Source organism: Pygocentrus nattereri, chromosome 7, assembly GCF_015220715.1.
Source record: "Pygocentrus nattereri isolate fPygNat1 chromosome 7, fPygNat1.pri, whole genome shotgun sequence".
NCBI lineage: Eukaryota > Metazoa > Chordata > Actinopteri > Characiformes > Serrasalmidae > Pygocentrus > Pygocentrus nattereri.
The window spans coordinates 39,682,581-39,696,999 of NC_051217.1; the positions used below are offsets into that span (position 1 = coordinate 39,682,581).

The window sequence follows — 14,419 nt, forward strand, 5'->3', positions numbered from 1 at the left end:
TCTATGAACACAAATTGCCTCCTCCCCCCCTCCTCACTTATGGAATGCTCTCCCTGACTATCTGAGGGCACCACAGTCGAGTGACAGTTTTAAAAAAGGACTCAAAACCTTTCTCTTCAGCAGAACTTATAACCCGTGCTCTTCCTAAGGAGTGTAAGGATGTTTTATAGTAGTTCTTTGATTTCATAGAAATGCTTCTACTGTATAGCACTTTGAGATTTGCTTAAAATGTAAAGTGTGTTACAAATAAAATTCATTATTATTATTATTATTATTATTATTATTATTATTATTAAAATAGCTATTGATCAGGAAAAAAATTGCTCTGGATTTTCACCCCTAATTTTTTGTCTTTGCCTTTTTTTTTATTTCATCTACCCTCGGGTTATGTTTGTCTTTTTGGGCAGTTTGGCTTTATATCAGTAAAGGCTCATGCATCTCCAGACCATAATGCTACCACCACCATGCTTGACTGTAGGCTAGAGACTGTTGTCTTGGTACTCCTCACCAAGGTACCAACACTTGTGCTGGACACCGTATGAGCCATGTTCTTGGACTGCTTGTCTTCAGCAAACTGTTTCCAGGCTTTCTTGTGTATGAGCTTCAGAAGAGGCTTCCTTTTGAAATGATGGTCATGCAGACTGAGTTGATGCATAGTGTGGCATGGTCTTAGCACTGACAGGCTGACCTCCCACTTCTTCAACCTCTGCAGCAATGCTGGCAGCATTCATGTGTCTAATTTTTGAAGCCAACCTGAATATATGGACTCAACTTCATTGGTCAACCTCGGCAAGGGTCCTGGAAAACCGTTGTATGGCCTTGGCCACCATGCTATAGCTCAGTTTCAGGGTGTTAGCAGTCTTCTTATAGCCTAGGCCATCTTTGTGGAGAGGAACTTTCTATTTCTCATATCCTCAGAAAGTTCTTTGCCATGAGGTGCCATGTTGAAAATTCAGTGGACAGTATGAGAGAATTGTACTCAAAACACCAAATTTAACAGCCCTGCTCCCCATTCACACCTGTAACCTTGTAATTCGAATTAGTCACATGACACTAGGGAGGGATAATAGTAAGTAAGTAAGAAGTATGTAAGAATTTATTTCACTCTAAACACAACCTGAGTTGACCAACATGCTGTACATAAAATCAATCCCCAGGACACACTGGGTTAAAAACAATAAAACAAATAAAATACGTAACGAAAGTAACATGTAAAAGAAAAAGCTTAGAAGAAAGAGAGAAAGAAAACTAGCAGCACCTCACATCACTACAGTCTCCTGCTATTCAAATGCAAGTTTATAAAAGTATGTTTTTAGACCTGATTTAAACACAGAGATAGAATATCGGGCGGAAGACTGTTCCAAAGTCCCGGAGCATAAATCGCAAATGCACGATCACCTTTAAGTTTCAGTCGAGTCCTGGGAACAGTCAGCAAGTTCTGAGAAGATAATCTAAGAAAACGTTGACAGGTTGAGGGTGTTAGCAGGTCTGTAATATAAGAGGGGGCAAGCTTATTTAGTGCCTTAAAAACAAATAACAGCATTTTAAACTGTATTCTGTGCTGGGCAGGTAGCCAATGTAGAGAAGCGAGCACTGGAGTGATGTGGTCTCTTTTCTTAGTACTAGTCAGTTACCTGGCAGCAGAATTCTGGACTAGTTGCAGACGTTGCAATAGAGACTGATTAATCCCTATATATAATGAATTTCAATAATCAAGTCTGGAAGAAATTAAGGCATGAATAACTTTCTCCAGGTCAGAGAAACAGAGAAAAGGCTTAAGCTTTGCAATGCTTCTGAGCTGGAAGAAACTACTCCTTACCACAAAGTTGATTTGTTTATCAAATCTGAGATCTGAGTCAAAAACAACACCAAGATTTCTCACAGAGGACTTGACACATACCGACAGATGACCCAGGTTATTAGAGACATTGTTAATGAGATGGGGAGCACCAAAAACAATGACCTCTGTCTTGCTTACATTCATCTGAAGGAAATTGACAGCCATCCATCTCTTAATGTCCTCAAGACAATTTGTGAGGAACATTAATGAGCCATGGGCCATAATGACGAAATTGGGGACAATTTGTACATGTTCACTGTTGTGTTGCCAGGTATTTTGACATGAATGGCCGCATTAATTTGAGAGGACAGTAAATCTATAGTTTCATTTATATAGTGTTGTCCCATAAAAAGATATATTAAAATATTGGCAGAAATTTGAAAGGTGTACTAAATTTTGCGAGATAAACTATATGTACAAATCCACATTGTGAATTTAGTATTCCAATATATAAGGAAAAAGTAAAAGGCTCCCTTGTTAATTCAGGAAAACATTTGCACATTTTCTGTTCTTTAGAAATGTAATGATTTGCACACATTTTACAGTAAAATATTTTATATGTATATACAATTCAGAACATACAATATTGTTTAAAATGTTTATTACTGAAGTTACTTTGTACATATAAACCTAATCATACACCTATCAGGCATAATATTATGACCACCTCCAATGCTGCTGGACTGAGAATATTCCGTTAGTCAAAAATATCCAGCCAACAGTATCCTGTGAGCAGCATCCTGTGACCACTGATGCAGGACTAGATGATGACAAACACAAACTGTGAGCAGCAGATGAGCTATCATCTCTGACTACACATCTACAAGGTGGATTGTGACAGTGAGTGGACACAGTATTTAAAAGCTCCAGCAGAACTGCTGTGCCTGATCCATTCTTACCACCACAACACACACTAACAAACCATCACCACATTGGTGTTACTGCAGTGCTGAAAATGATCCATCACCCAAAGAATGCATGATCTGTGAGGAGCCATGGGGTCCTAATCACTGAAGAACAGGGTAATAGGGGGCTAAAAAATAATGCAGAGGAACATATGGACTACAGTCGGTAACTGTACAACTACAAAATGCATCTATATAGTAAGTGGAGCTGATCAAATGGACAATGAGTGCAGAAACAAGGAGGTGGTCATAATGTCATGCCTGATTGGTGTAAATGATCATGTTTCATATAAGGTGCTAAATCGCAGTGTGGCATTTAAATTTGTGCAAAAGTCTCAAAGAGACTTGGAGGTTGCTTTACCCATAAGGTGTTTCTTTGTATTTTGCTCTGGCCTAAACATGATTATGAAACATTTGGGAGCAAAAATAGAAATAAACAGACCAAAGCTTGAGGCCAGAATAGCAAATATCTCTACAGCTACAGTGAACTTTCCAGGAGAGCTGACATAAGCTGGGATAAAGGTAACCCAGACTGCACAGAATATGAGCATGCTGAATGTGATGAACTTGGCTTCATTAAAGTTATCAGGCAGCTTCCGTGCTAGAAAAGCCAAAATAAAACACAAAAGCGCCAGAAATCCTATATAACCCAGCACAGCCCAGAAACCTATAGCTGAACCTAATGCACATTCCAGTATTATCCTTTCCTTGTATTGCTTTAGATTTTTGAAGGGGAGAGGAGGAGATATTGCCAACCAAAGAGTACAAATAAGGACCTGTATGAGAGTGAAGGTGAGAACACTGAGTCTCTGCTGTGGAGGCCCAAACCATTTCATGGCATTACTGCCTGGAAGTGTAGCTCTGAAGGCCATTAACACCACTATTGTTTTCCCCAGAACACAGGAGATGCAGAGGACGAAGGTGATCCCAAACGCTGTGTGACGCAGCATACAGGACCACTCAGAGGGCTGACCAATGAAAGTAAGTGAGCATAGGAAACACAGAGTCAGTGAGAAAAGGAGCAGGAAGCTCAGCTCTGAGTTGTTGGCTCGGACAATTGGTGAAGCTCTGTGTTTGTAGAAGACAGCAGCCACAGATACAGCAACGATGGCCCCAGCAATAGAGAACACTGTCAGGATGATGCTCAGAGTGTCGTCCCAGGACAGAAACTCCACAGGCTTCGGGAGGCAGATGTCTTGCTGAGTGTTGGGCCAGAACTCAGGAGGGCAGGGCATACAGTTCAAAGAGTCTTAAATATTAGAAAGACATACATAGATCTCTGTTTGAGAAAGAACAGCTAGAGAAGTATAGAACTAAAAACTAAATTAGGGCTGTTCCCAGCACTGCATGTGATACACAACCTGTCTTGTTGCTGATCTCTCCTTCTGCGCATGGTATACAGTCAAAGCAGCAGACTGGCTTTCCTTTCTGCACAGCCTTCCTGGTTCCTGCAGGACAGCTCTCACTGCACACAGATCTTGGCACCTGAAATACATTAGACAAATGTTATTGGAATTGTAAGTTTTAAAAAAATATATTTAATTTACAATGATTTGCACATCAAAATGTTTTTACTTTTCAATACTGTCAAACTCAGTTGTATTTTAAAAATAGATTGAATGAGAAATATTATATTAAACGATTTAAGTTAAATGCACACATATTACTTGCATGTATTTATTTCTTTCAATGCTTGTTTAAATTATAACAATTAATAATAATAATAATAATAATAATAATAATAATAATAATAATAATAATAATAATAATAATAATAATAATAATAATAATAACATTTTACGTTTCTTGGTTTCTGTTTATCTTTTCTATAGAACAACTGAAACAGATTTTCAATTATTGTCATTAAATAATATTAAATTGAAATATGTTATCTATAAGCTGAAATTTGAATGAGTTTTTCTTGTTTCTATCACAGGTTATTTATTACAGTACTCTTGATGGTTTTTTGTATTGCAGTTCATCAGTTCAGCCTGTATAATTACAATAAAGGCAAACAACTGACTGCAGCATCTAGTAAAGAGACACAAACACAAGAAAGCAATGAAATCTTCTGTGATACGCACTATTATGTAATCTACTGTATGTTATGTAAGGAGCAGCCTGGAATTCCTTCATGCCAGTGTCTGTGTAGTGCTGAAATTGGTTGCCTGAGTAGTATGAACATATTTTTAAAATGTTCACAACAAAATATTTGTGGAATGGCTTAAGAAAGTTTAAGTTGCTTTGTGTTAATAACATTTAAAGTTGTCTCACCTTAAAATACTGTCCATTTTTCTTCATATTTAAAGTATTAGGCAATAGTTCATACATTGATTTCCTTACTTATTTCAAATTCTGTAACAGGTTTATATAGTTTTTCATAAAGTAAAGGAAGTACCTGTGTTTGTCCTCCCACCCAGATGATAACACCGTTCAGACTCAACTCTTGGCCTCTTGGTCTGGATGAGTCGTAGTGGCCCACAGTCACAAAATTCAAATAACCATCTTTATTAACCTGCCAGTTTATGAGCTCATAAGCAGCCACAGGATCGCCATTGGCATCAAAGGAGACCTGATAGCCATTCTTTGTAGTGAAGTTCACTCTCTTGAGCTGGTCAAGTATCTGCAGTCGAACACATAATAAGAAAAATTGTGAACAGATCTGAGTCTCATGTATTTTTCAGTGCATTACGAAAAAAAACTTTTTTTTTTTTTTTTTGCAGGATACTGAAATGAGCTATTCACTTTTTTTTTTTTTTTTTGGGGGGGGGGGGGGGGGGGGGGGGGTAGGCTAAGACCACTGAGGCGTCTTGCAATATTGAAAACCTCATAAATTAACTCAACATAAAAATAAAGTCAACAAAAGAATCGCATATTTTTCATTCTATTGCTGAAGAGCCTGTAACAATTTATTGTTGACTCATTGTTAATTTCAGTGATTTTAATATCTTTGCAAGAATGTAGAATTATTTCTTATAATAAATCTTCTCTCATGAAATCTGCTTTCACATTTATAAAAACACAAATCGTAATGGTAGAGTTGCAAAAATATCCTGCTTATAGTATGAATCAATATATAAATCAATTTTTACAATAACATCACTCTCATTTAAATTATAACATACGTTGATAGACTGTTTTAATTTTGTTATGGGTTTTTTACCTGCCATGGTGTGAATTTAGCGCTCTTGTCGCACTGCGTGTCATTACAGATAACACCGTGGATGGCATGCGCTATGGCATACGTAGCTTTATACACCAGGTTTGACTCGCGAGGCTGCGACGTGTCTGTATACGTGTTCTGCAGCGCGCGGATATCCTCGCTGCCGTTACATTTCCGCGCGCCCCCTGAGGAGCCTGTTAGGCTACAGCTGAACGAGCTCTCCCAAAACTCCGTTAGCAGAGGAGATTTCAGTGCTTGCGCTGGAGAGAGATCCAGAAGAAACTCACGAAGACCTGGAATCACTGAGCGGGGAACTCCAAATCCTATCGGCCCACCGCAGCCGATACAACGGTTAATGTCTGATTGTATGATCCACCCTTCGCTGCCGATCCACTGAAGCGGAGGAAGAGGTTTTCTAAGCAGTTCCTGCCACAGGAACAGCACGTCCCATGAGTGAAGAAACGCTACTACTACCCGGGCTGTTGATCTCCGGATGACGTTCGCCACTCTCTCCAGTTTACTGCGCGGTTGTGTTCTGTAGTAGGACTCGGAGTACTCCACACAGATTCCCTCCTCCTGCGCAGCCTTTAGAAACGCCGCCATTCCATAATTTCCATAGTCCGTATCGCTGCGCACTGCCCCAATCCATGTCCAGCCGAAATACTTGACTAATTTTGCTAGTGCGGCGGCTTGGTGATGGTCACTTGGTATGGTCCTGAAGAAAGCAGGATACTGACGCTTATCACTCAGACATGCGCAAGTTGCGAAGTGACTCACCTGTTATTCGATATAGAAAATAGACAGAAACGGTATTTTAAATGCTTGCTTGAACATAATTCATGAAGTATGACACAATTTTACATCATTTTTGATATTTTACTGAACATTTACACATTTCTGCACCATGTAGTGCAGCTTACAATCACCTGTGGAATTCCAAAGAGACCCAGCATTCTCGTCATACTCATTGATGGTGTAGAAGCAGATTCTCCCACGAGAGCAGGAACAGCTGCTGCTGCTGATTTTGAACAGGAGTCAGTATCATTGAAAAATGCATCCATGCCGTTTGCAAACTGAAATGCAACTTTGACTGCCATCGGAACTTCAGAGCACGAATCGTGTATCTGGAATCCTAACGTAATTCCCGGCAGGAGATCCGTTCTGTTGTTGATCTCGTGAATGGCGAACTCCATGGCACGAGCATTTCGCAGCTCCCTGAAGCTCATACTGTTGAGAAAAATAAAACATACCAATTACACAAACATACATTTTTTTTCTATTTCCACATCCAGGCCACATTGACGGAAAAAGGAGCGCATTTTTGCACAATTCTTAACATGTTATTATTATAATTTCTCTCTTGTCCTTTGCAGCTGTACACGTCAAGCTCACAGACAGACCTCCCAGAACACTGTAGCTGGAGTGGCCGTCTGGTGTACGTCTTGTTTTCTGAACTTGCTTGAGAATGAAATGAAAAAATTCCTCCGATTAAAAAATCTCCATCCATAGAAAGAGCAGATATTTTCGGATCATCCCACCGCCTGCAGCTGACCAGGTCAGTTTCACCATCTGCCGGACTGAAACCAGTTATACACCACATTGATACAAACATCATTAATATTGAAGTGACCTGCATGGTCTGCTCGGTAGCTCTCAGCCCTCTGAAGACCCCAGTGACTCTTTTTAAATAGCCACATTGTGAAAATCCCCTGTGAGTGTGAGCTCAGACTCAGGAGGCGTGTTTATGACTTGAATATTAACGACAATAAATGACGTCACTTTTGTGCTTGCTTGTCTCTAGTGTTTTAAACTGTGAGTGAAGAAACCATTTAAGGTCATAAGGTTGAGGTTGCACAAAACAGTGCGTGTCACAGGGAAGCTACAGTGAATTTTCCATGACAGCTGACACATGCTGAGATGAAGGTACCCCAGAGAGGTCTGCCAGTTGAAATGTTTAACACAAAACAGATTAATACAAATCCTTGAAACATATCCTATTCATGTCGTATATTCTGTGATAATGAGCAAAATGACATTCAAAAATACAGAATATGAAAGAAAAATCACATTTAATCACCAAAAATCAGAATAAACATATTTTGCAGAGTTCTTATGTATGAATGTTTGAGGTTCAGGCTTATTTTTGTTGTTCTGAACAACAATTCTAAAAATGAACATGTCTGTCTCCCTGCTGTGCAGTGAGAGTGCTCCACCACCTAAATAATATCTGGTCAGCTAATGCTCTATGGTCCATTGATGGTTTTTAACAGCGGACGATTTTGGCAAGGCTGTCTGATAAAAGCGCTAAATTGCCAAAAATATGTGGACATCCTTCTTTGGTTGAGCCAAAACTGTATGACCACTCCCAGATGAAGAAAGTAAATGTTGAACTCATAACAATGCAAGTATTGTCTGTGATTTACTGGACAGCATGAAGACAGTTTTTATAGTTGGCTAGAGGAGGAATGTGTCACATTGTGATAAGCACACAATGCATCACGCCCTGCTGCATATGGGCCTGCATAGCCACACATTGTCAGAGTGCTCATGCTGACACTATTGAAAGCACCTGCACTGGATATATGGGCATCAGAACTGGATTTTGGAGCAAAGAGGGTCTCTTGGTCTGATCAGCATGATTGTCTTTTACACTGTGTAAAGTGTTGAATATATGTGTGGCGTTTACTTGGGGAAATGATGGCACTAGGATGCACTGTGGGAAGCGGACAAGACAGTAGAAAGACTGTGATGCTGTGGGCAATGTTCTGCTAAATGCCTACATGTGGACATTACTTTAAAATGTAATGAAACTTCACCCCTTCATCCATCCATCCATTTTCTAAGCCGCTTCTCCGTCAGGGTCGCGGGGGGATGCTGGAGCCTATCCCATATTGATAGTATTTCCTGATCACACTGTCCTCTTTCAGAAGATTTGCTGAAGTGGTCCCTTTGTCTTAAAATCTCTGCTGGAACAAGTGTGGTCCACAATGGCTTTATCTCATGATCTCTGACACTTTGGTAGTAGATAGATTTCCACTATTTGCAAATATTGGGTAGTACAGTTTATGAAGTAGAAGTTGAATTTATTCATTTTTTGTTTATGTATTTATTTATTTATTTATTATTTATTTATTTATTTATAATTTATGGTGCACTGACGAACAGGTATATTACTTATGCTTCTTTGTATTTATGAACCTAACCATAAAACAATATGTTTCATTTAAGATGCTAAATCATAGCACGACATCTAAAATTAGTTGTAACGCAGAACAAGGAGGCAGACACATACGCTGAGATAAGCGACATTTATCAGCGGCAAATCCAGGGTCATAGTCAAAACGGTGCAGGTTCACATAGCCAACACGGATAGATAGTGGTTCAGACATGACACAAGCCAGAATAGGACTAAGAACAAACAGTTCAACAAAGCAAACATCAAACAAAGACCAAAACACAGGGCTTAAATAAACAGGGAAATTGAGGGGCAGGTGAAAACAATCAGGGCGAAGTTACAAAACCAATACAAATGCACAATACAAATGCACAGAGTGGGAGGAGCCAATCGTGACATTTGTGCGATAGTTTCAAAGAGACTTGGAGAATACTTCACCCATAAGATGTTTCTTTGTATTCAGCTCTGGACTAAATGTGATTATAAAACACTTGGTAGCAAAAATATAAATAGTTAGTCCAAAGCTTGAGGCCAGAATAGTAAATATCTCTACAGCTACAGTGAACTTTCCAGGAGAGCTGACATAAGCTGGGATAAAGGTAACACTGCTCAGAATATGAGCATGCAGAATGTGATGAACTTGGCCTCTTTAAACTTCTCAGGCAGTTTCTGTGCTAGAAAAGCCAAAATAAAACACGAAAGAGCCAGAAATCCTATACAACCCAGCACAGCCCAGAAACCTATAGCCGAACCAGGTGCCATGGAGTTCACCATTCACAAGTTCAACAACAGAACACATCTCCTGCTGGGAATCACATTAGGCTACCTGCTACACGACTTCTGCATTGCCGTGCCAATGGCAGTTGCATTTCGGGTAACTAATGGCAATTAACTTTCAATGACACTGATTCCTGTTCAAAATCTGCAGCCACTGCTGTTTTTTTTATTTTGAAACCAGCCCCTGCCAGTGTGTGGCTGTACAGTCCGTACCTCAGAGATTAAGCTGCCCCAAGCTGCAGTAACCCTGAGAATGACTCTATGCTTTTGCAGCATGGTATGCAATTTACACTGTGAGCCCTGGCCGTCTCCTAAGACAGACAGGTGCTATTGTTGTTTGAGTGTCACTGTTGTTGCTTTGGTGGTAAGTATCTCTGCGTATTCCGAAATACTTGGTGCCAGCAGCCATATTTTGTTCTGTATAAAGAAGTGAAAGTCACTGTGAAGTGGTTTTCTATGGCCACCTGTGAGTTTGACTGTAGCCAGACCCTTTTTCTATTTCTTTGATAAAAGAACACATTTCAAAGAAATTATGACCTTAACTTAAATTATCCAGTTGCTATACCCAGAAAAAAAACAAAAAAAAACAAAAACAAAAGCAAAAAAACATATATTTGCATTTGAATTTGAATTACACTGACCAGGCACAACATTATGACCACCTCCTTGTTTCTATGCTCATTCTCCATTTTATCAGCTCCAGTTACAATATAGGTGCACTTTGTAGTTCTACAAGTACAGATTGTAGTCTATCTGTTTCTCTCATACTTTTTAGTTGCCTGCAGTAACACTGATGTAGAGGTGGTGTTAGTGTGTACTGTGCTGGTGTGAGTAGATCAGACAGTTTGTATTTGTAGAACTACAAAATGCACATATAATAAGTGGAGCTGAAAAAATGGACAATGAGCGTAGAAACAAGGAGGGGGCATTAATGTTTGCCTGATCAGTGTCCATAATGTTGCACATTCACATGGTAATTGCAATTATAAATTGACCATTTCATTAGCATTTTCAAATGTGTATTTAGATTTGCTGCCATATTTCGCCTTGCACAAATCAGGGCTGTATCTGAATGATTCAGACATTAAAAATAAACAGATAAACACATCTCTTGCGTGACATCCACACCCACAAAGAGGTGCATTTGTCCAGTACCATAATACTACATAATCCATCCATCCATCCATCCATCATCTTCCGCTTCTCCGGGGTTCGGGTCGCGGGGGCAGCATCCTGAGCAATGAAGCCCAGACCTCCCTTTCCCCAGCCACTTCCACTAGCTCCCTGGGAGGGATTCCGAGGCGCTCCCAGGCCAGCTGGGCGATATAGTCACGCCAGCGTGTCCTGGGTCTTCCCCGGGGTCTCCTCCCCGGTGGACTTGCCTGTGACACCTCCCAAGGGAGGCGTCCAGGAGGCATCCTAACAAGATGCCCGAACCACCTCAACTGGCTCCTCTCGACGTGAAGAAGCAGCGGCTCTACTCTGAGTCCCTCCCGGATGACCGAACTTCTCACCCTATCTCTAAGGGAGAGTCCAGCCACCCTGCGGAGGAAACTCATTTCGGCCGATTGTATTCGCGATCTCGTTCTTTCGGTCATTACCCAAAGCTCATGACCATAGGTGAGGGTGGGAACGTAGATCGACCAGTAAATCGAGAGCCTTGCTTTATGGCTCAGCTCTTTCTTTACCACAACAGACTGGTAAAGAGCCCACATCACTGCTGACCCAGCACCAATCCGCCTGTCAATTTCCCGCTCCCTTGTACCATCACTCGAGAACAAGACCCCGAGATACTTAAACTCCTCCACTTGAGGCAAGAGCTCATCCCCGACCCAGAGAGGGCTCTCCACCCTTTCCTGTGTGAGAACCATGGCCTCAGATTTGGAGGTACTGATCCTCATCCGGGCCGCTTCACACTCGGCTGCAAACCGATACAGTGAAAGCTGAAGTTCACGGCCTGATGTCCCCAATAGGACCACCTCATCTGCAAACAGCAGAGATGTGACCCTGAGGTCACCAAACCGGACACCCTCCATCCCCTGACTGCGCCTAGAAATTCTATCCATAAAAATTATGAATAGATTCGGTGACAAAGGGCAGCCCTGACGGAGTCCAACACTCACTGGGAAAAAGTCTGACTTACTGCCGGCCATGCGAACCAAACTCCTGCTTTGTTTGTACAGGGCCTGAATGGCTTGTAGCAAAGAGCCATGTACCCCGTACTCCCAAAGCACCTCCCACAGAATACCCCGGGGAACACAGTCGAATGCCTTCTCCAAATCCACAAAGCACATGTGGACTGGTTGGACAAACTCCCAGTTGGACTCTCTTCTCCAGTACCCTTGCATAGACCTTACCAGGGAGGCTGAGGAGTGTGATTCCCCTGTAGTTGGAACACACCCTCTGGTCCTCCTTTTTAAAAAGAGGCACCACCACCCCAGTCTGCCAATCCAGTGGCACCACCCCCGATGTCCACGCAATGTTGAAAAGGCGTGTCAGCCAAGACAGCCCCACAACATCCAGAGCCTTGAGGAACTCGGGACGGATCTCATCCACCCCTGCAGCCCTGCCGCCAAGGAGCTTTTTAACTACCTTAGCGACTTCGGCCTCAGTAATGGACAAGCCTATTCCCGTGTCCCCAGACTCTGCCTCCTCACTGGAGAACATGTTGGTGGGATTGAGAAGGTCCTCAAAGTATTCCTTCCACCGCCCAATGACGTCTTCAGTCAAAGTCAGCAGCACACCATCTCCACTATATACAGTGCTAGTGGCACACTGCTTTCCCCTTCTGAGTCGCCTGACGGTTTGCCAGAATCTTTTCGGAACCGACTTAAAGTCACTTTCAAAGGCCTCACCGAACTCTTCCTACACCCGGGTTTTTGCCTTGGCAACGACTGAAGCCGCAGATCGCTTGGCCTGTCGATACCTGCCAGCTGCCTCTGGTGTCCTACAGGCCAACCATGTCCAGTAGGACTCCTTCTTCAGCTTGACGGCATCTCTCACCTGGGGTGTCCACCACCGGGTTTGAGGATGCCTGCCCCGACAGGCACCAACTACCTTGCGACCACAGCTACAGTCAGCCGCTTCAACAATGGAGGAGCGGAACATAGCCCATTCTGAGTCAATGTCCCCCACCTCCCCCGATATCTGGTTGAAGTTCTGACGGAGGTGTGAGTTGAAGATCAATCTGACAGGTTCTTCTGCCAGACGTTCCCAGCAAACCCTCACTATACGTTTGGGTTTGCCTGGTCTGACTGGCATCTTCCCCCACCACCTGATCCAACTCACCACCAGGTGGTGATCAGTTGACAGCTCAGCTCCTCTCTTTACCCGAGTGTCCAGTACACATGGCCGCAAGTCCGCTGACATGACAACAAAGTCAATCATTGAACTGCGGCCTAGGGTGTCCTGGTGCCATGTGCACTTATGGACATCCTTGTGTTCAAACATGGTGTTCGTTATGGACAAACTGTGGTTTGCACAGAAGTCCAAAAACTGAACACCACTCGGGTTCAGATCAGAGAGGCCATTCCTCCCAATCACACCCCTCCAGGTCTTACTGTCGTTGCCCACATGAGCGTTAAAGTCCCCCAGTAGGACAATCGAGTCTCCAGGAGGAGCACTTTCAATCACCCCTTCCAAGGACTCTATGAAGGCTGGGTATTCTGAACTGCTGTTTGGTGCATAAGCACAGACAACAGTCAGGAGCCGTTCCCCAACCTGAAGGCGTAGGCAAGCTACCCTCTCGTCCACCGGGGAAAACCCCAACATACAGGTGCCGAGTCGAGGGGCTATGAGAAAGCCCACACCTGCCCGCCGCCTCTCACCATGGGCAACTCCAGAAAAGAAAAAAGTCCAGCCCCTCTCAAGGAGATTGGACCCAGAGCCCAAGCTGTGTGTTGAGGTGAGCCCGACTATATCTAGCCGGTATCTCTCAACCTCGCGCACCAACTCAGGCTCCTTCCCCGCCAGTGAGGTAACGTTCCAAGTTCCAAAAGCCAGTTTCAGCAACCGAGGATCAGAACGCCAAGGCCCACGCCTTCGGACACTGCCCGATCAACAATGCACCGCACCCCTACTACTGCCCCTCCCATCAGTGTTGGGTCGATGGGAGGGGGGACTCATGTAGCTCCTTCGGGCTGGGCCCGGCCGGGCACCATGAGTGAATGCCCGGCCACCAGACGCTCGCTGGCGAGCCCCTCCCCCAGGCCTGGCTCCAGGGTGGGGCCCCGGTAACCCTGATCCGGGCAGGGTACACAAGTCCTGCTTTGTTTCTGACTACATAATGTTAACAGTAATTTCAATTTTTGGTTATATTTAGGTTATGGGTTGATGTTAAGGTTAGGTTTACAATAAATTATGATAAATTAAACAAAACATTTGCAGAATGCTAGTTAAGAGCAAGACAAACAATGATATAAAGTATTTACTTTGGGATATCGAGATAAAGTGTAACCATAACTATGGTTACGTTGGTGCTGAAGATAGGATCAATTCATTGTTAATGTCCATGGATTTAGAATGAGATGTTCATCAAGCACATGCGAATCCAGTTTTTG

General features: G+C 42.7%; 1 protein-coding gene across 1 annotated transcript; it reads right to left on the reverse strand.

The window, feature by feature from the left end:
- Positions 1-3,080: 3,080 nt before the first annotated feature.
- Positions 3,081-7,134, reverse strand: LOC108434014 (extracellular calcium-sensing receptor-like). Its single transcript, XM_017708929.1, has 6 exons — positions 7,046-7,134; positions 6,789-6,926; positions 5,909-6,623; positions 5,144-5,368; positions 4,107-4,230; positions 3,081-3,994 (listed from the first exon to the last, which is right to left on the reverse strand). The coding sequence occupies exons 1-6, from the start codon at positions 7,132-7,134 to the stop codon at positions 3,081-3,083; spliced, it is 2,205 nt and encodes a 734-aa protein (XP_017564418.1).
- Between the last annotated feature and the right edge of the window lie 7,285 nt (positions 7,135-14,419).